The 13836-nt window shown below is 39.7% G+C and overlaps 1 protein-coding gene across 4 annotated transcripts in view; it reads right to left on the minus strand.

Annotated features, from left to right (window-relative positions):
* Positions 1-2895: 2895 nt before the first annotated feature.
* The window catches only part of mlpha (melanophilin a), a 35890-nt gene continuing 24949 nt past the window's right edge, over positions 2896-13836 (minus strand). For 2 of the 4 annotated variants that reach the window (XM_060919019.1, XM_060919017.1), the window contains 5 exons: positions 9944-10168; positions 8017-8187; positions 3750-3914; positions 3543-3614; positions 2896-3325 (listed from right to left, as the gene is read on the minus strand). In XM_060919019.1, the coding sequence (XP_060775002.1) occupies positions 3263-3325; positions 3543-3614; positions 3750-3914; positions 8017-8187; positions 9944-10168 (696 nt within the window). In that variant the 3' untranslated portion in view covers positions 2896-3262. Of the gene's footprint in view, positions 3326-3533; positions 3615-3749; positions 3915-8016; positions 8188-9943; positions 10169-13836 lie in introns of those variants that run through there. The other 2 variants (XM_060919018.1, XM_060919020.1) reach the window with 2 other exon arrangements.

The following is a 13836-nucleotide window of genomic DNA, read 5'->3' on the forward strand; positions in this document are numbered from 1 at the left end:
TAACCAACATTATTTAACACACTGCTTTGAACTCTTCTTCATTCAAGTGTGCAAAATTGGGCTACTTAGTATGGAGTTCATTCGTTCATGTGTTGACACAACTTGCATGCATCACTGTATCTGTATGGATTTATAAGATATACATTCTTTATAGGCTACTTCAGTGCCAGAGAGTTCCAGAAAACATCAGTAATCACAATTTCCTGCCTTGATTAATAACTAGGCAACAGTTATTTCATACAACATAATGCACTGCAAGAAATTTGCTATATTTGAAGTTTGATGCATACAAGTTTGATGCATTTAAATGAATGATGCATTTATATATACATACTCAGTAGCCTTACAAATGTTACCCATAAAAGACAGGAAACATCTTATTATAAATTTATTTCAAAGTGACATGGAGTGACATTTCAATTTGATCAATTACAGTGGTGCTTGAAAGTTTATGAACCCTTTAGAATTTTCTATATTTCTGCATAAATATGACCTAAAACATCATCAGATTTTCACACAAGTCCTAAAAGTAGATAAAGAGAACCCAGTTAAACAAATGAGACCTAAATATTATACTTGGTCATTTATTTATTGAGGAAAATGATCCAATATTATAGATCTGTGAGTGGCAAAAGTATGTGAACCTCTAGGATTAGCAGTTAATTTGAAGGTGAAATTAGAGTCAGGTGTTTTCAATCAACGGGATGACAATCAGGTGTGAGTGGGCACCCTGTTTTATTTAAAGAACAGGGATCTATCAAAGTCTGATCTTCACAACACATGTTTGTGGAAGTGTATCATGGCATGAACAAAGGAGATTTCCGAGGACCTCAGAAAAAGCGTTGTTGATGCTCATCAGGCTGGAAAAGGTTACAAAACCATCTCTAAAGAGTTTGGACTCCACCAATCTACAGTCAGACAGATTGTGTACAAATGAAAGAAATTCAAGACCATTGTTACCCTCCCCAGGAGTGGTCGACCAACAAAGATCACTCCAAGAGCAAGGTATGTAACAGTCGGCAAGGTCACAAAGGGCCCCAGGGTAACTTCTAAGCAACTGAAGGTCTCTCTCACACTGGCTAATATTAATGTTCATGAGTCCACCATCAGGAGAACACTGACCAACAATGGTGCACATGGCAGGGTTGCAAGGAGAATGCCACTGCTCTCCAAAAAGAACATTGCTGCTTGTCTGCAGTTTGCTAAAGATCACGTGGACAAGCCAGAAGTGTATTGGAAAAATGTTTTGTGGACGGATGAGACCAAAATAGAACTTTTTGGTTTAAATGAGAAGCGTTATGTTTGGAGAAAGGAAAACACTGCATTCCAGCATAAGAACCTTATCCCATTTGTGAAACATGGTGGCGGTAGTATCATGGTTTGGGCCTGTTTTGCTACATATGGGCCAGGACGGCTTGCCATCATTGATGGAACAATGAATTCTGAATTATACCAGTGAATTCTAAAGGAAAATGGCAGGACATCTGTCCATGAACAGCATTGAATCTCAAGAGGAGGTAGGTCATGCAGCAAGATAACGACCCTAAGTACACAAGTCGTTCTACCAAAGAATGGTTAAAGAAGAATAAAGTTAATGTTTTGGAATGGCCAAGTCAAAGTCCTGACCTTAATCCATCGAAATGTTGTGGAAGGACCTGAAGCGAGCAGTTCATGTCAGGAAACCCACCAACATCCCAGAGTTGAAGCTGTTCTGTACAGAGGAATGGGCTAAAATTCCTCCAAGCCAGTGTGCAGGACTGATCAACAGTTACCGGAAACGTTTAGTTGCAGTTATTGCTGCACAAGGGGGTCACACCAGACACTGAAAGCAAAGGTTCACATACTTTTGCCACTCACAGATATGTAATATTGGATCATTTTCCTCAATAAATAAATGACCAAGTATAATATTTTTGTCTCATTTGTTTAACTGGGTTCTCTTTATCTACTTTTAGGACTTGTGTGAAAATCTGATGACGTTTTAGGTCATATTTATGCAGAAATATAGAAAATTCTAAAGGGTTCACAAACTTTCAAGCACCACTGTACATATGTATTTCTTCATATATTGTAATCTCTATCCCTCTTTTATGTGTGCTGCGCTTTCTCCAGCTCCTCAATTTGAAACCAATGGTTTAGAACGTGTGAACATTCCACACACGTAACCATGTCAAACACTTGACTGGTGTCCGTTATTAGCAACACTTTAATCTAGCAAACTGTATATGGCGCTCACTCATTAAAAACTTCAATCCTAAAGCATTTATGGGTTGTATTGCTGCTTACCTCCTTCTCCAAAGGGGGGGTTCAGTGGTTTGGTAGGGCGGAGGTCCCCCTGAGGCTGAATCTGTGCATATTTAGGGCACCCCATTAGTTATGAAACTGGTTATTAGCACTAGTTATTAGCACCAGCATAACGTAATATTTCATCTTGTTTATCACATAAGTCAGTTCAGTTATTAAAATGGAAAAAATGTCACTGTACAGACTGTAAAAGTGTTCTGTTGATAGGCTAATCCAACCACATTCATACTGTTCATTTACCATTCGCTAATATTTTGAACACACATGTGAGCGATAGCTACCTTTCTTTGGGAAAAACTGAGTGACCAGTTGCCTGTCTCTCCGGTCCCTCTCAGCTTTCAGCTGCCTTTCTTTATGTTTTTGACAGCCACTCTTCATATTTAGCGATCATAGACTGTACGCACTCCACTGCTGGCTGGCTGGCTGCTGCACCGCGACACAGCAGCAAGTAGCGTTGCACTGATCAGCACACAGATTTAACGCATCGCGCTTCTACCAGAACTGGACCATACCATTTCGCGAAAGGGGGAGGGTTAAATGACAATATGTTGAAGAACTCAAGAAATAGACAACCTTGTTCAATTAGCTCATTTCACCAGATGGAATATTGCATTGTTGTTATTTCAAAAGTCTTATTAAAATCATTAAAAGCATATTATCAGCCCCTTAAAGGGCCCCATGGCAGTGCTGGGCCCCTAGAATTGTTCTAACCTTTCACCCCTGGCGGCGCCCATGGCTAGAAGAATGATTGATTTTTAAAAGCATGTCTAGTGTATTTTTATACATTGCAGGAAATGTGTGGAAAAGGCAGGAAAAGGGTGATTGGACAAGATTACAATACTTCCTAAGGGTAATAAGGAAAAGGAGAACAACAGTACAAAGTAAAGCAATGTTGTTCAAGCAGTGGTGTGAAGAAAAGCTGGAGAAAATTATTGTTAAAATAGTGCACCCTTCATGTTCAGAAATGTACTCTGTTTGTGGGGATATCTTGGGATTTTCTTCTTTTTTGTATGTTTGATACCTACAAATACAGAACACACAATTTAGATTAAAAGTCAAGAAAATATGACACACATTAAACAAAACGTATCATTAACATTCTGCTCAACAACAGGTTCCTCATATTTGACTAATGAATTTGAATTCTGGGTATTTATTATAATTAAAAAAAATATTAATCCAATTTCATGTAGTTGCTTTTCACATATTACTGTTGTATTAAGTGAATATCAGTTTACCTTTTTCTTGGCTTTATCAATTGATAGTCCTGATGCACTAAGAACAGCAATTTTATTCTCAATGTCTGACACCTGACAAGCAAAAATGTACTTCACTTTATTACATAATAGGAGATGAGGTGAAATGTGACAATAGGTCAATAATGTACACTGAAATCATATTTCATATACTCAGCACAAGTGGCAGGTTTATCCAAAATTTCGTACCTCACTTTCTGTGTTCTGCACTTGAGCAGCAGCTGCTGTAAGCTGATCTTCCAGCTCAGAGAGTTCAGAGTCAGTAAGAGGGCCGGTATAATGGTTCTTAGCACTATGTTCGATCTGCCTCAACTTCCTCTCCATGTCAAATGACTTCCCTGCAGTCAGATATACCTAAAAGAAAGCAGGCAGTGTTGTGGAAATATCAGACCTCAAATGTTTGTTCACAAAATGTAAAAATGGGGTGAAAAATATGAGTAATTATACTAAAAAAAAGGTTTATTCCTTACATTTTAATTTAGACCTTCAACATACACTTTAGAAATACCAAAGATCAAACTTTCATCCAACCTATGACTATACACGATTGAATTATTGCAGTTTAGCATTCAATTATTTCAGTTTTTTTTATTTCACCCGACCATTTTAGATATGACAACAACAACAACGTACTGAATTAAGCAAAGACTCATATAAAATGAGGTGTCTTCTTTACCCCCTTCTTTACCATCTAATTTGAAAAAGCATGTTGAGGTAAATTTTGCTAATTTGCTTACATTAACTGGGTGAGTTTAACTACATTAGCTTTCTTTGTGAATGACAGGTTAGACATTGATTCCGGTAGCTAACGTAATTGGTGAGGCAGCAAGGCAAATTGCTAATGGTAGCTAGCTAATAGTAAATACTGGTTGTTTACAGGATTTTACTTCTGATTAATTCGTTCAATTCAAATTACATAGCATTAATTATGCATATGACCAGCAAATGTACAGAGATTGAATGATGTTTACAGGCAAAAAGGGTGTAGCTTCTTTAAAATGATGATAATCTTTTAACAGCTTTATGGTAGATAATGAATAAAAGTTACATTTCATATGAAAACACCACTTTAATTTCATTTTACGAATTAAAATCTCTTACTTTTTAATACTTACAGTGGTGCTTGTAAGTTTGTGAACCCTTTAGAAGTTTCTATATTTCTGCATAAAAATGACCTAAAACATCATCAGATTTTCACACAAGTCCTAAAAGTAGAAAAAGAGAACCCAGTTAAACAAATGAGACAAATATTATACTTGGTCATTTATTTATTAAGGAAAATGATCCAATATTACATATCTGTGAATGGCAAAAGTATGTGAACCTTTACTTTTGCTATCTGGTGTGACCCCCTTGGGCAACAACTAAACATTTCCGGTAACTGCTGATCAGTCCTGCACACTGGCTTGGAGGAATTTTAGCCCATTCCTCCATACAGAACAGCTTCAACTCTGGGATGCTGGTGGATTTCCTCACATGAACTGCTCGCTTCAGGTCCTTCCACAACATTTCAATTGAATTAAGGTCAGGACTTTGACTTGGCCATTCCAAAACATTAACTTTATTCTTCTTTAACCATTCTTTGGTAAAATGACTTGTGTGCTTAGGGTCATCATCTTGCTGCATGACCCACCTTCTCTTGAGATTCAGTTCATGGACAGATGTCCATGATAGATTAGGGATAAAATTAGCTCATGTTTTAAGTCGTTCAAATTCTGTAAAGCTGCTTTGCGACAATGTTTATTGTTAAAAGCGCTATACAAATAAACTTGAAACTTGAAATGTCCTGACATTTTCCTTTAGAATTCACTGGTATAATTCAGAATTCATTGTTCCATCAATGATGGCAAGCCATCCTGGCCCAGATGCAGCAAAACAGGCTACCACCAACATGTTTCACAGATGGGATAAGGTTCTTATGCTGGAATGCAGTGTTTTCCTTTCTCCAAACATAACACTTCTCATTTAAACCAAAAAGTTCTATTTTGGTCTCATCCATCCACAAAACATTTTTCCAATAGTCTTCTGATTTGTCCATGTGATCTTTAGCAAACTGCAGATGAGCAGCAATGTTCTTTTTGGAGAGCAGTGGCTTTCTCCTCGCAACCCTGCCATGCACACCATTGTTGTTCAGTGTTCTACTGATGGTGGACTCATGAACATCAACATTAGCCAATGTGAGAGAGGCCTTCAGTTGCTTAGAAGTTACCCTGGGGTCCTTTGTGACCTCGCCAACTATTACAACCCCGATTCCAAAAAAGTTGGGACAAAGTACAAATTGTAAATAAAAACAGAATGCAATGATGTGGAAGTTTCAAAATTCCATATTTTATTCAGAATAGAACATAGATGACATATCAAACGTTTAAACTGAGAAAATGTATCATTTAAAGAGAAAAATTAGGTGATTTTAAATTTCATGACAACACATCTCAAAAATTTGGGACAAGGCCATGTTTCCCACTGTGAGACATCCCCTTTTCTCTTTACAACAGTCTGTAAATGTCTGGGGACTGAGGAGACAAGTTGCTCAAGTTTAGGGATAGGAATGTTAACCCATTCTAGTCTAATGTAGGATTCTAGTTGCTCAACTGTCTTAGGTCTTTTTTGTCATATCTTCCGTTTTATGATGCGCCAAATGTTTTCTATGGGTGAAAGATCTGGACTGCAGGCTGGCCAGTTCAGTACCTGGACCCTTCTTCTACACAGCCATGATGCTGTAATTGATGCAGTATGTGGTTTGGCATTGTCATGTTGGAAAATGCAAGGTCTTCCCTGAAAGAGACGTCGTCTGGATGGGAGCATATGTTGCTCTAGAACCTGGATATACCTTTCAGCATTGATGGTGTCTTTCCAGATGTGTAAGCTTCCCATGCCACATGCACTAATGCAACCCCATACCATCAGAGATGCAGGCTTCTGAACTGAGCACTGATAACAACTTGGGTCGTCCTTCTCCTCTTTAGTCCAAATGACACGGCATCCCTGATTTCCATAAAGAGCTTCAAATTTTGATTTGTCTGACCACAGAACAGTTTTCCACTTTGCCACAGTCCATTTTAAATGAGCCTTGGCCCAGAGAAGACGTCTGCACCTCTGGATCATGTTTAGATACGGCTTCTTCTTTAAACTATAGAGTTTTAGCTGGCAACGGCGGATGGCACAGTGAATTGTGTTCACAGATAATGTTCTCTGGAAATATTCCTGAGCCCATTTTGTGATTTCCAATACAGAAGCATGCCTGTATGTGATGTAGTGCCGTCTAAGGGCCCGAAGATCACGGGCACCCAGTATGGTTTTCCGGCCTTGACCCTTACGCACAGAGATTCTTCCAGATTCTCTGAATCTTTTGATGATATTATGCACTGCAGATGATGATATGTTCAAACTCTTTGCAATTTTACACTGTTGAACTCCTTTCTGATATTGCTCCACTATTTGTCGGTGCAGAATTAGGGGGATTGGTGATTCTCTTCCCATCTTTACTTCCGAGAGCCGCTGCCACTCCAAGATGCTCTTTTTATACCCAGTCATGTTAATGACCTATTGCCAATTGACCTAATGAGTTGCAATTTGGTCCTCCAGCTGTTCCTTTTTTGTACCTTTTACTTTTCCAGCCTCTTATTTCCCCTGTCCCAACTTTTTTGAGATGTGTTGCTGTCATGAAATTTCAAATGAGCCAATATTTGGCATGAAATTTCAAAATGTCTCACTTTCGACATTTGATATGTTGTCTATGTTCTATTGTGAATACAATATCAGTTTTTGAGATTTGTAAATTATTGCATTCCGTTTTTATTTACAATTTGTACTTTGTCCCAACTTTTTTGGAATCGGGGTTGTAAAACAGGGTGCCTACTCACACGTGATTGTCATCCCATTGATTGAAAACACCTGATTCTAATTTCACCTTCAAATTAACTGCTTATCCTAGAGGTTCACTTACTTTTGCCACTCACAGATATGTAATAGTGGATCATTTTCCTCAATAAATAAATGACCAAGTATACTATTTTTGTCTCATTTGTTTAACTGGGTTCTCTTTATCTACTTTTAGGACTTGTGTGAAAATCTGATCATGTTTTAGGTCAGATTTATGCAGAAATATAAAAAATTCTAAAGGGTTCACAAACTTTCAAGCACCACGGTATGTACATCTAAGTAGAAAAACCTTTTTACTTTCTCCTGACTACATTTTTGACAGGATAGTTGTAATTGAGATTGTGGCATATTATCTATAATCTCACTTAAGTATAATTTCTCAGTACTTTTTTCACCACTGGGTACAAAATTCCGCACGATCCTTGGTTTTGACCTGTTCTCCATGAACCTTTTAACCAGTGTTCATTCACTCAGTTGTAAACTAACTAATCTAAACTAAGTGACAGTGAATCATATTGATTGTGAACCCCAGAATATGGATGACTGTATGTATGCAAAATATCTGTGGGCTTACATTTTCCTCAAGCTCCCTGTAAGCAGCATCAGCTTGCTTTACGTCTGTGCCCGCTAACTGAGGTCTGTCATTAGGATTTGGGGGGGCCAACATGCTCATAGCATTTTCTGTGGCATTAATGGTTCTTAGAACCTCGGTTGTGATGTCGCATAGAGCCGCTGCGGTGGATCTCTGAAAGCCATGTAGAGGGAACAGCAATTAGCTGAGAGGAGACGATATAAATATTTTGGGGAGATTGGGGCCTTCATTAGCCTTCCTAATAGACTGCCATTATTGCCAATGCACAGTTGATTAGTGTAGCTTATAAAATAACCATAAAGGCTCTAGATTTTATTATTTATCAAGATGTATCCTGCTTCAAAGGAAAATTTCACCCTTGACACAATTACATATGTTTATATTGAAATATTTGTGATGTGCTCAGCAATTTGGTGCTAATTTTTGGATGGTGCAGAATTTTCATTAATTTCCTTATTATTCCCGTGAGATGCTAGATCTTGTGTGCCACTATGATATCACAGAGAGGTGTTGTTAGTGCAGTTATAATGCTGTTTAAGAGGAAACCATTTCAGCGATCTTAAACAGTGTTGAGTCAGGGTTTGATGTTAGTTCTTAAAAACATAAGAGCAAGTGTTATTTTTTTTACTCACCATTTCCAGTGATTTTCAATTTCATTATTAATGAGACCAATGTTGCAATAGTGAAGACAGTAAACAATGGACTCAGAGCATGCCAGTTTAAATTTGGGAACCTGATCATTTTTAGAAGAATGTATAGATGATGAGGTGAGAGAGCTGGAGAGACTGGAAAACTAAAGCACTGTTGCATCACTCTTTTTAAGTAGAGATTAAGCAAAGGCTAAATCCCTCTGGCACCACTATCAGCAGGTAGTTGAACGCACTGTGGGTAATGTTGGCAACTGCTGAATATAGAGCAACATGCCGATGAAAGACATTTAAACTAAAAATGTTGACTCAGAATTTAATTACACTGATGATCACAAAGATTAATATGCAAGATGTTCAGCAGTGGCGTGCACAGATAGACACGAGGTGGTGCTCAAGCACCTGCCCCTCTGCCCTCTGTCCAAAAAAGTGCCCTTTTGAATTTTTTTTTTACAGTTTACTGAGGCCAATGTCGACATGATCTTTTAGAAAAGCCGCGGCATTAAAAGCGTGTGTGAAAATAATGTCCCGATGTGTGCCCCCTCCGCACACACACCGGACCTCTGTCTCTCTTGCTCTGTCACGTGAACAAGCGTGCAGTGCATTCAATGTGAGGTTGCAGCAGCATAGCGTCCTGGAAGCCACGGCCTTGTCGTAGCGCAGACAACACATTGGGCAGTCAGTCAGCTCTTCCCCTGCCCCACCAGCCAGGTAACACATGAATCGAGTGAAAATGTATTGTTTGCCCTCTAAGCCCAAGCTGTAATTATTTTGTCGTGAAGTAGCCCGTCGCATACAGAAACAACTGCACATAAGTATTATATTTTTTGCTTGACCATTTTCAGATTTAGGAAAACAAAAATTTCTTTTTCTATTTTGTTCAACTAGAGATTCCTGGCAAAGTCAAAAAGCCTTGATGTAATAAATTAACATTAAGTGGTTGTTTTACACCTTTAAAAACTAAAACGGGTCAGTGGCGACCCGAACACAAGAGGAGGGTTAAAGCTCAGACTTTTATAATAAGGTGTTCCACATGCTCAAAAAAGTGCCCTTTTTTCCCCCCAGAGCACTTGCCCCCAAAATGTCTGTGCACGCCACTGATGTTCAGGGTGGAATTTTCCTTCAAGAGTTGAATATCATCTGATCAACTCAGACTTATGAATCAAGAATCTCAGCATTAATTATGAATCTCAGCATTAATTTTGCTTAGTTCACACCAACACTTCTATTGGTTATGTTGGGGGGGGCATATGTATAATTACCTTCTGAGTCTCAGTAGGCATCTCATCACTAGAGGAGCTCAAGGCTGCCTCCTGTACCGATGATGTATTTTCAGTTTGCTGGGAACCTTTCACACCAGACCCCTTGGATTGAGTTGGTTTCTTGGGCTCATCCTCATCTGAAGAGAGTGCCCTGTCACTCATCAGCTCATCCAGCTTCTTTTTCAGCTTCTCCTCCTCCAGATGGTTTGCCAAGGCTTGTGCCTGCTAGAGGGACACATGGATGGTTCACTTTTCGGCCTTTATCAAGAGCTGATGGGGTTTGGATTGCAGAGATATAAGTCAAAGTAAGTGAACTTGTCATTTAAGTTGAATAATTTGCCACACACTTGAGATTATATAGAACAAATAACTTTTGCTGAAGAAACTGATGAAACCTTAGATAATCAGTGACCTATATCAAGCTCACTTGCCTTGATTTATTGTCGCTGGACACATTTAGTAAGGAGATTAAAAAACGGCTAAAGACAGAAGCAATTACATATAACTACACATTGTGTAAGAATATCTGAATCTGGTGTAAAGTTGTAGCTCAGAAGAGTGGAGTGAGCATTTCCTGCTGACTTTTTGTCTTCACTATATGACCAAAGGTATGTGGACACTTGATCATCACACCCATACACCATGCTCCTGAGCACAAAGCGAGTCCATGAACACATGGTTTGCTGAGATTCAAGTCAAGTCAAGTCAACTTTATTGTCAAATATGCTATACATGCTCGACATACAGCACAGATGAAATTTCAGTCCTCTCTGACCCATGGTGCAAACAGGCAATGCAATAAATAAAAACAGAATAACTGAAATAAACAATATAAACAGTATACACACTCTAGATAAGAAATAGACATAGACTAAACACATATATATATATATATATATATATATATATATATATATATATATATATATATATATATATATACACACACACACACACACACACACACACACACACACACACTAGTGCATCTCAAAAAATTAGAATACCATGAAAAAGTTCCTTTTTTTCATAATTTAATTCAAAAAGGTAAACTTTCATATATTCTATATTCATTACATGTAAAGTGAAATATTTAAAGCCTTTTTTTGTTTTAATTTTGATGATTATGGCTTATAGCTTATGAAAATCAGAAATCCAGTATCTCAAATTATTAGAATATTCCCTAAAATCAATCAAAAAAAGGATTTACAATACAGAAATGTCCAACTTCTGAAAAGTATATTCATTTATACACTCAATACTTGGTTGGGGCTCCTTTACCATGAATTACTGTATCAATGCGGTGTGGCATGGAGGTGATCAGTCTATGGCACTGCTGAGGTGTTATTGAAGCCCAGGTTGCTTTGATAGTGGCGTTCAGCGTATCTGTATTTTTCGGTCGGGTGTTTCTCATCTTCCTCTTGACAATACCCCATAGATTCTCTATGGAGTTCAGGTCAGGCAAGTTGGCTGGCCAATCAAACACAGTAATATCATGGTCAGCAAACCATTTGGTAGTAGTTTTGGCACTGTGGGTAGGTGCTAAGTCCTGCTGGAAAAGGAAATCAGCATCTCCAATAAGCTCGTCAGCAGATGGAAGCATGAAGTGCTCTAAAATCTCCTGGTAGATGGCTGTGTTGACTTTGGACTTGATAAAATACAGTGGACCAACACCAGCAGATGACATGGCACCCCAAATCATCACAGACGGTGGAAACTTCACACTGGGCTTCAAACACCTTGGATTCTGTGCCTCTCCACTCTTCCTCCAGACTCTAGAACCGGGATTTCCAAATTAAATGCAAAATGTACTTTCATCTGAAAAGAGGACTTTGGACCACTGAGCAACAGTCCATTTATTTCTCTCCTTAGCTCAGATAAGACACTTCTGACATTGTCTCTGGCTCAAGAGTAGCTTGATATTAGGAATGTGAAAGTTGTATCCCCTTTCTTGAAGACGTCTGTTCGTGATGGGTCTTGATACACTGACACCAGCCTCAGTCCATTCCTTGTGAAGCTCTCCCAAGTTCTTGAATCAACTTTGCTTGACAATCCTCTCAAGACTGAGGCCATCCCTGTTGCTTGTGCACCTTTTCCAGCCACCCTTTTCAGCAATGACCTTTTGTGGCTTACCCTCCTTGTGGAGGGCATCAGTGATCATCTTCTGGACAACAGTCAAGTCAGCAGTCTTCCCCATGATTGTGGTTGTGTGTACTGAACTAGACCGAGAGATACACTGTGTTCATACTGTTTTACTCAAACTCGAAATGAAATATTCTAATATTTTGAGATGTTTTTTTTATGTTTTTGTACCGTATGCCATACTGATTAAAATAAAAATAGAGAAATGCTTGAAACATTTTAGTTTATGTGTCTATAATATATAACATTTTCACTTTCTTAAATAACTGATGGAAAATATTGAACTTTTTCACAATATTCTAATTTTTTGAGATGCACTAGTAAACACACACACACACACACACACACACACACACACACACACACACACACATAAATTGGAGCAAAAGGACATAAAATAAACAGTCAAGGGCACTTGAGGTATAGCAGGTAAACATGAAGTAAGCAGTATAAACAATAAACTAATAGCTGTTAAGGTGAGGTAGTGTGGAATAGTGCAAATGAGCGAGGTAAAGTGAAATATGCAGTCCCTGAGTTCAGTGTGCGAATGAATGTTGAGAGTGTGTGTGTGTGTGTGTGTTGGGGGGGAACTGTGAGGGTGACATGATGTCAGATGCTGAAGGAGGGGCAGGGGGGTGTATGGGCAGAATCTGTGGCGGGGGCAGAGGGGGGAGGAGGGGCAGAACAGGGAGGGAGTTGAGCCTCCTGACCGCCTGGTGAAAGAAACTGTCCTTGAGCCTGCTGGTTTTGGCCCGGAGACTCCGCAGTCTCCTCCCCAACGGCAGCAGGCTGAAGAGGCTGTGAGATGGGTGGGTGGGGTCACCTGCAATCCTGATGGCTTTGCAGGTGAGGCAGGAGTTATAGATATCCATAAGAGAAGGGAGAGAGACACCAATGATCCTCTCAGCTGCTCTCACGATGCGCTGCAGAGTCTTGCAGCAGGACACGGTGCAGGCGCCATACCACACGGTGATGCAGCTGGTCAGGATGTTCTCGATGGTGCCTCTGTAGAATGTGTGCATGATGGGGGCCGGGGCTCTTGCTCTCCTCAGTTTGCGGAGGAAGTACAGACGCTGTTGGGCTTTTTTGGCCAGTGATGTGGTGTTGTTGCTCCAGGACAGGTCTTCAGAGATGTGCACACCCAGAAACTTGGTGCTGCTCACCGTCTCCACTGCAGCACCATTGATAGTTAGTGAAGCATGCTGGGTGTGCACTCTCCTGAAGTCCACAACAATCTCCTTCGTCTTCTCCACGTTCAGGCGGTGATTGTTGTCCTTGCACCACATGGCCAAGCGGCTCACCTCACTCCTGTAGATTGTCTCATTGCCATTGTTGATGAGACCCACCACAGCTGTGTCGTCCGCAAACTTAATGAAGAGGTTGGAGCTGGATGTTGGTGTGCAGTCGTGAAAGACTGCAGATTGGTGTGCAGATTGATGTGAAAGAGCTCTAGTGGCCTGCACAAAGCCCAGACCTCAACCACACTGAATAGCTTTTGGATGAATGGGAACACAGGCTTCTGTGTTCTTCTGCCAAGCCTTCTCATCTGACATCAGTGCTCAATCTCACTAATGGTCTCATGGCTAAATGAGCACAAATCCCCAAAGCCATACTCCAAAATCTAGTGCAAAGCCTTCCCAGAATAACAGAGGTTGGTAAAGCAGCAAATGGAGGAAGCAACTCTATATTAATGCCCATGGTGTGGAATGGGATTCCCAACAAGTACATGTAGGTGTGATCATCGGGTGTCC

Source organism: Neoarius graeffei, chromosome 4 (genome assembly GCF_027579695.1).
Source record: "Neoarius graeffei isolate fNeoGra1 chromosome 4, fNeoGra1.pri, whole genome shotgun sequence".
NCBI lineage: Eukaryota > Metazoa > Chordata > Actinopteri > Siluriformes > Ariidae > Neoarius > Neoarius graeffei.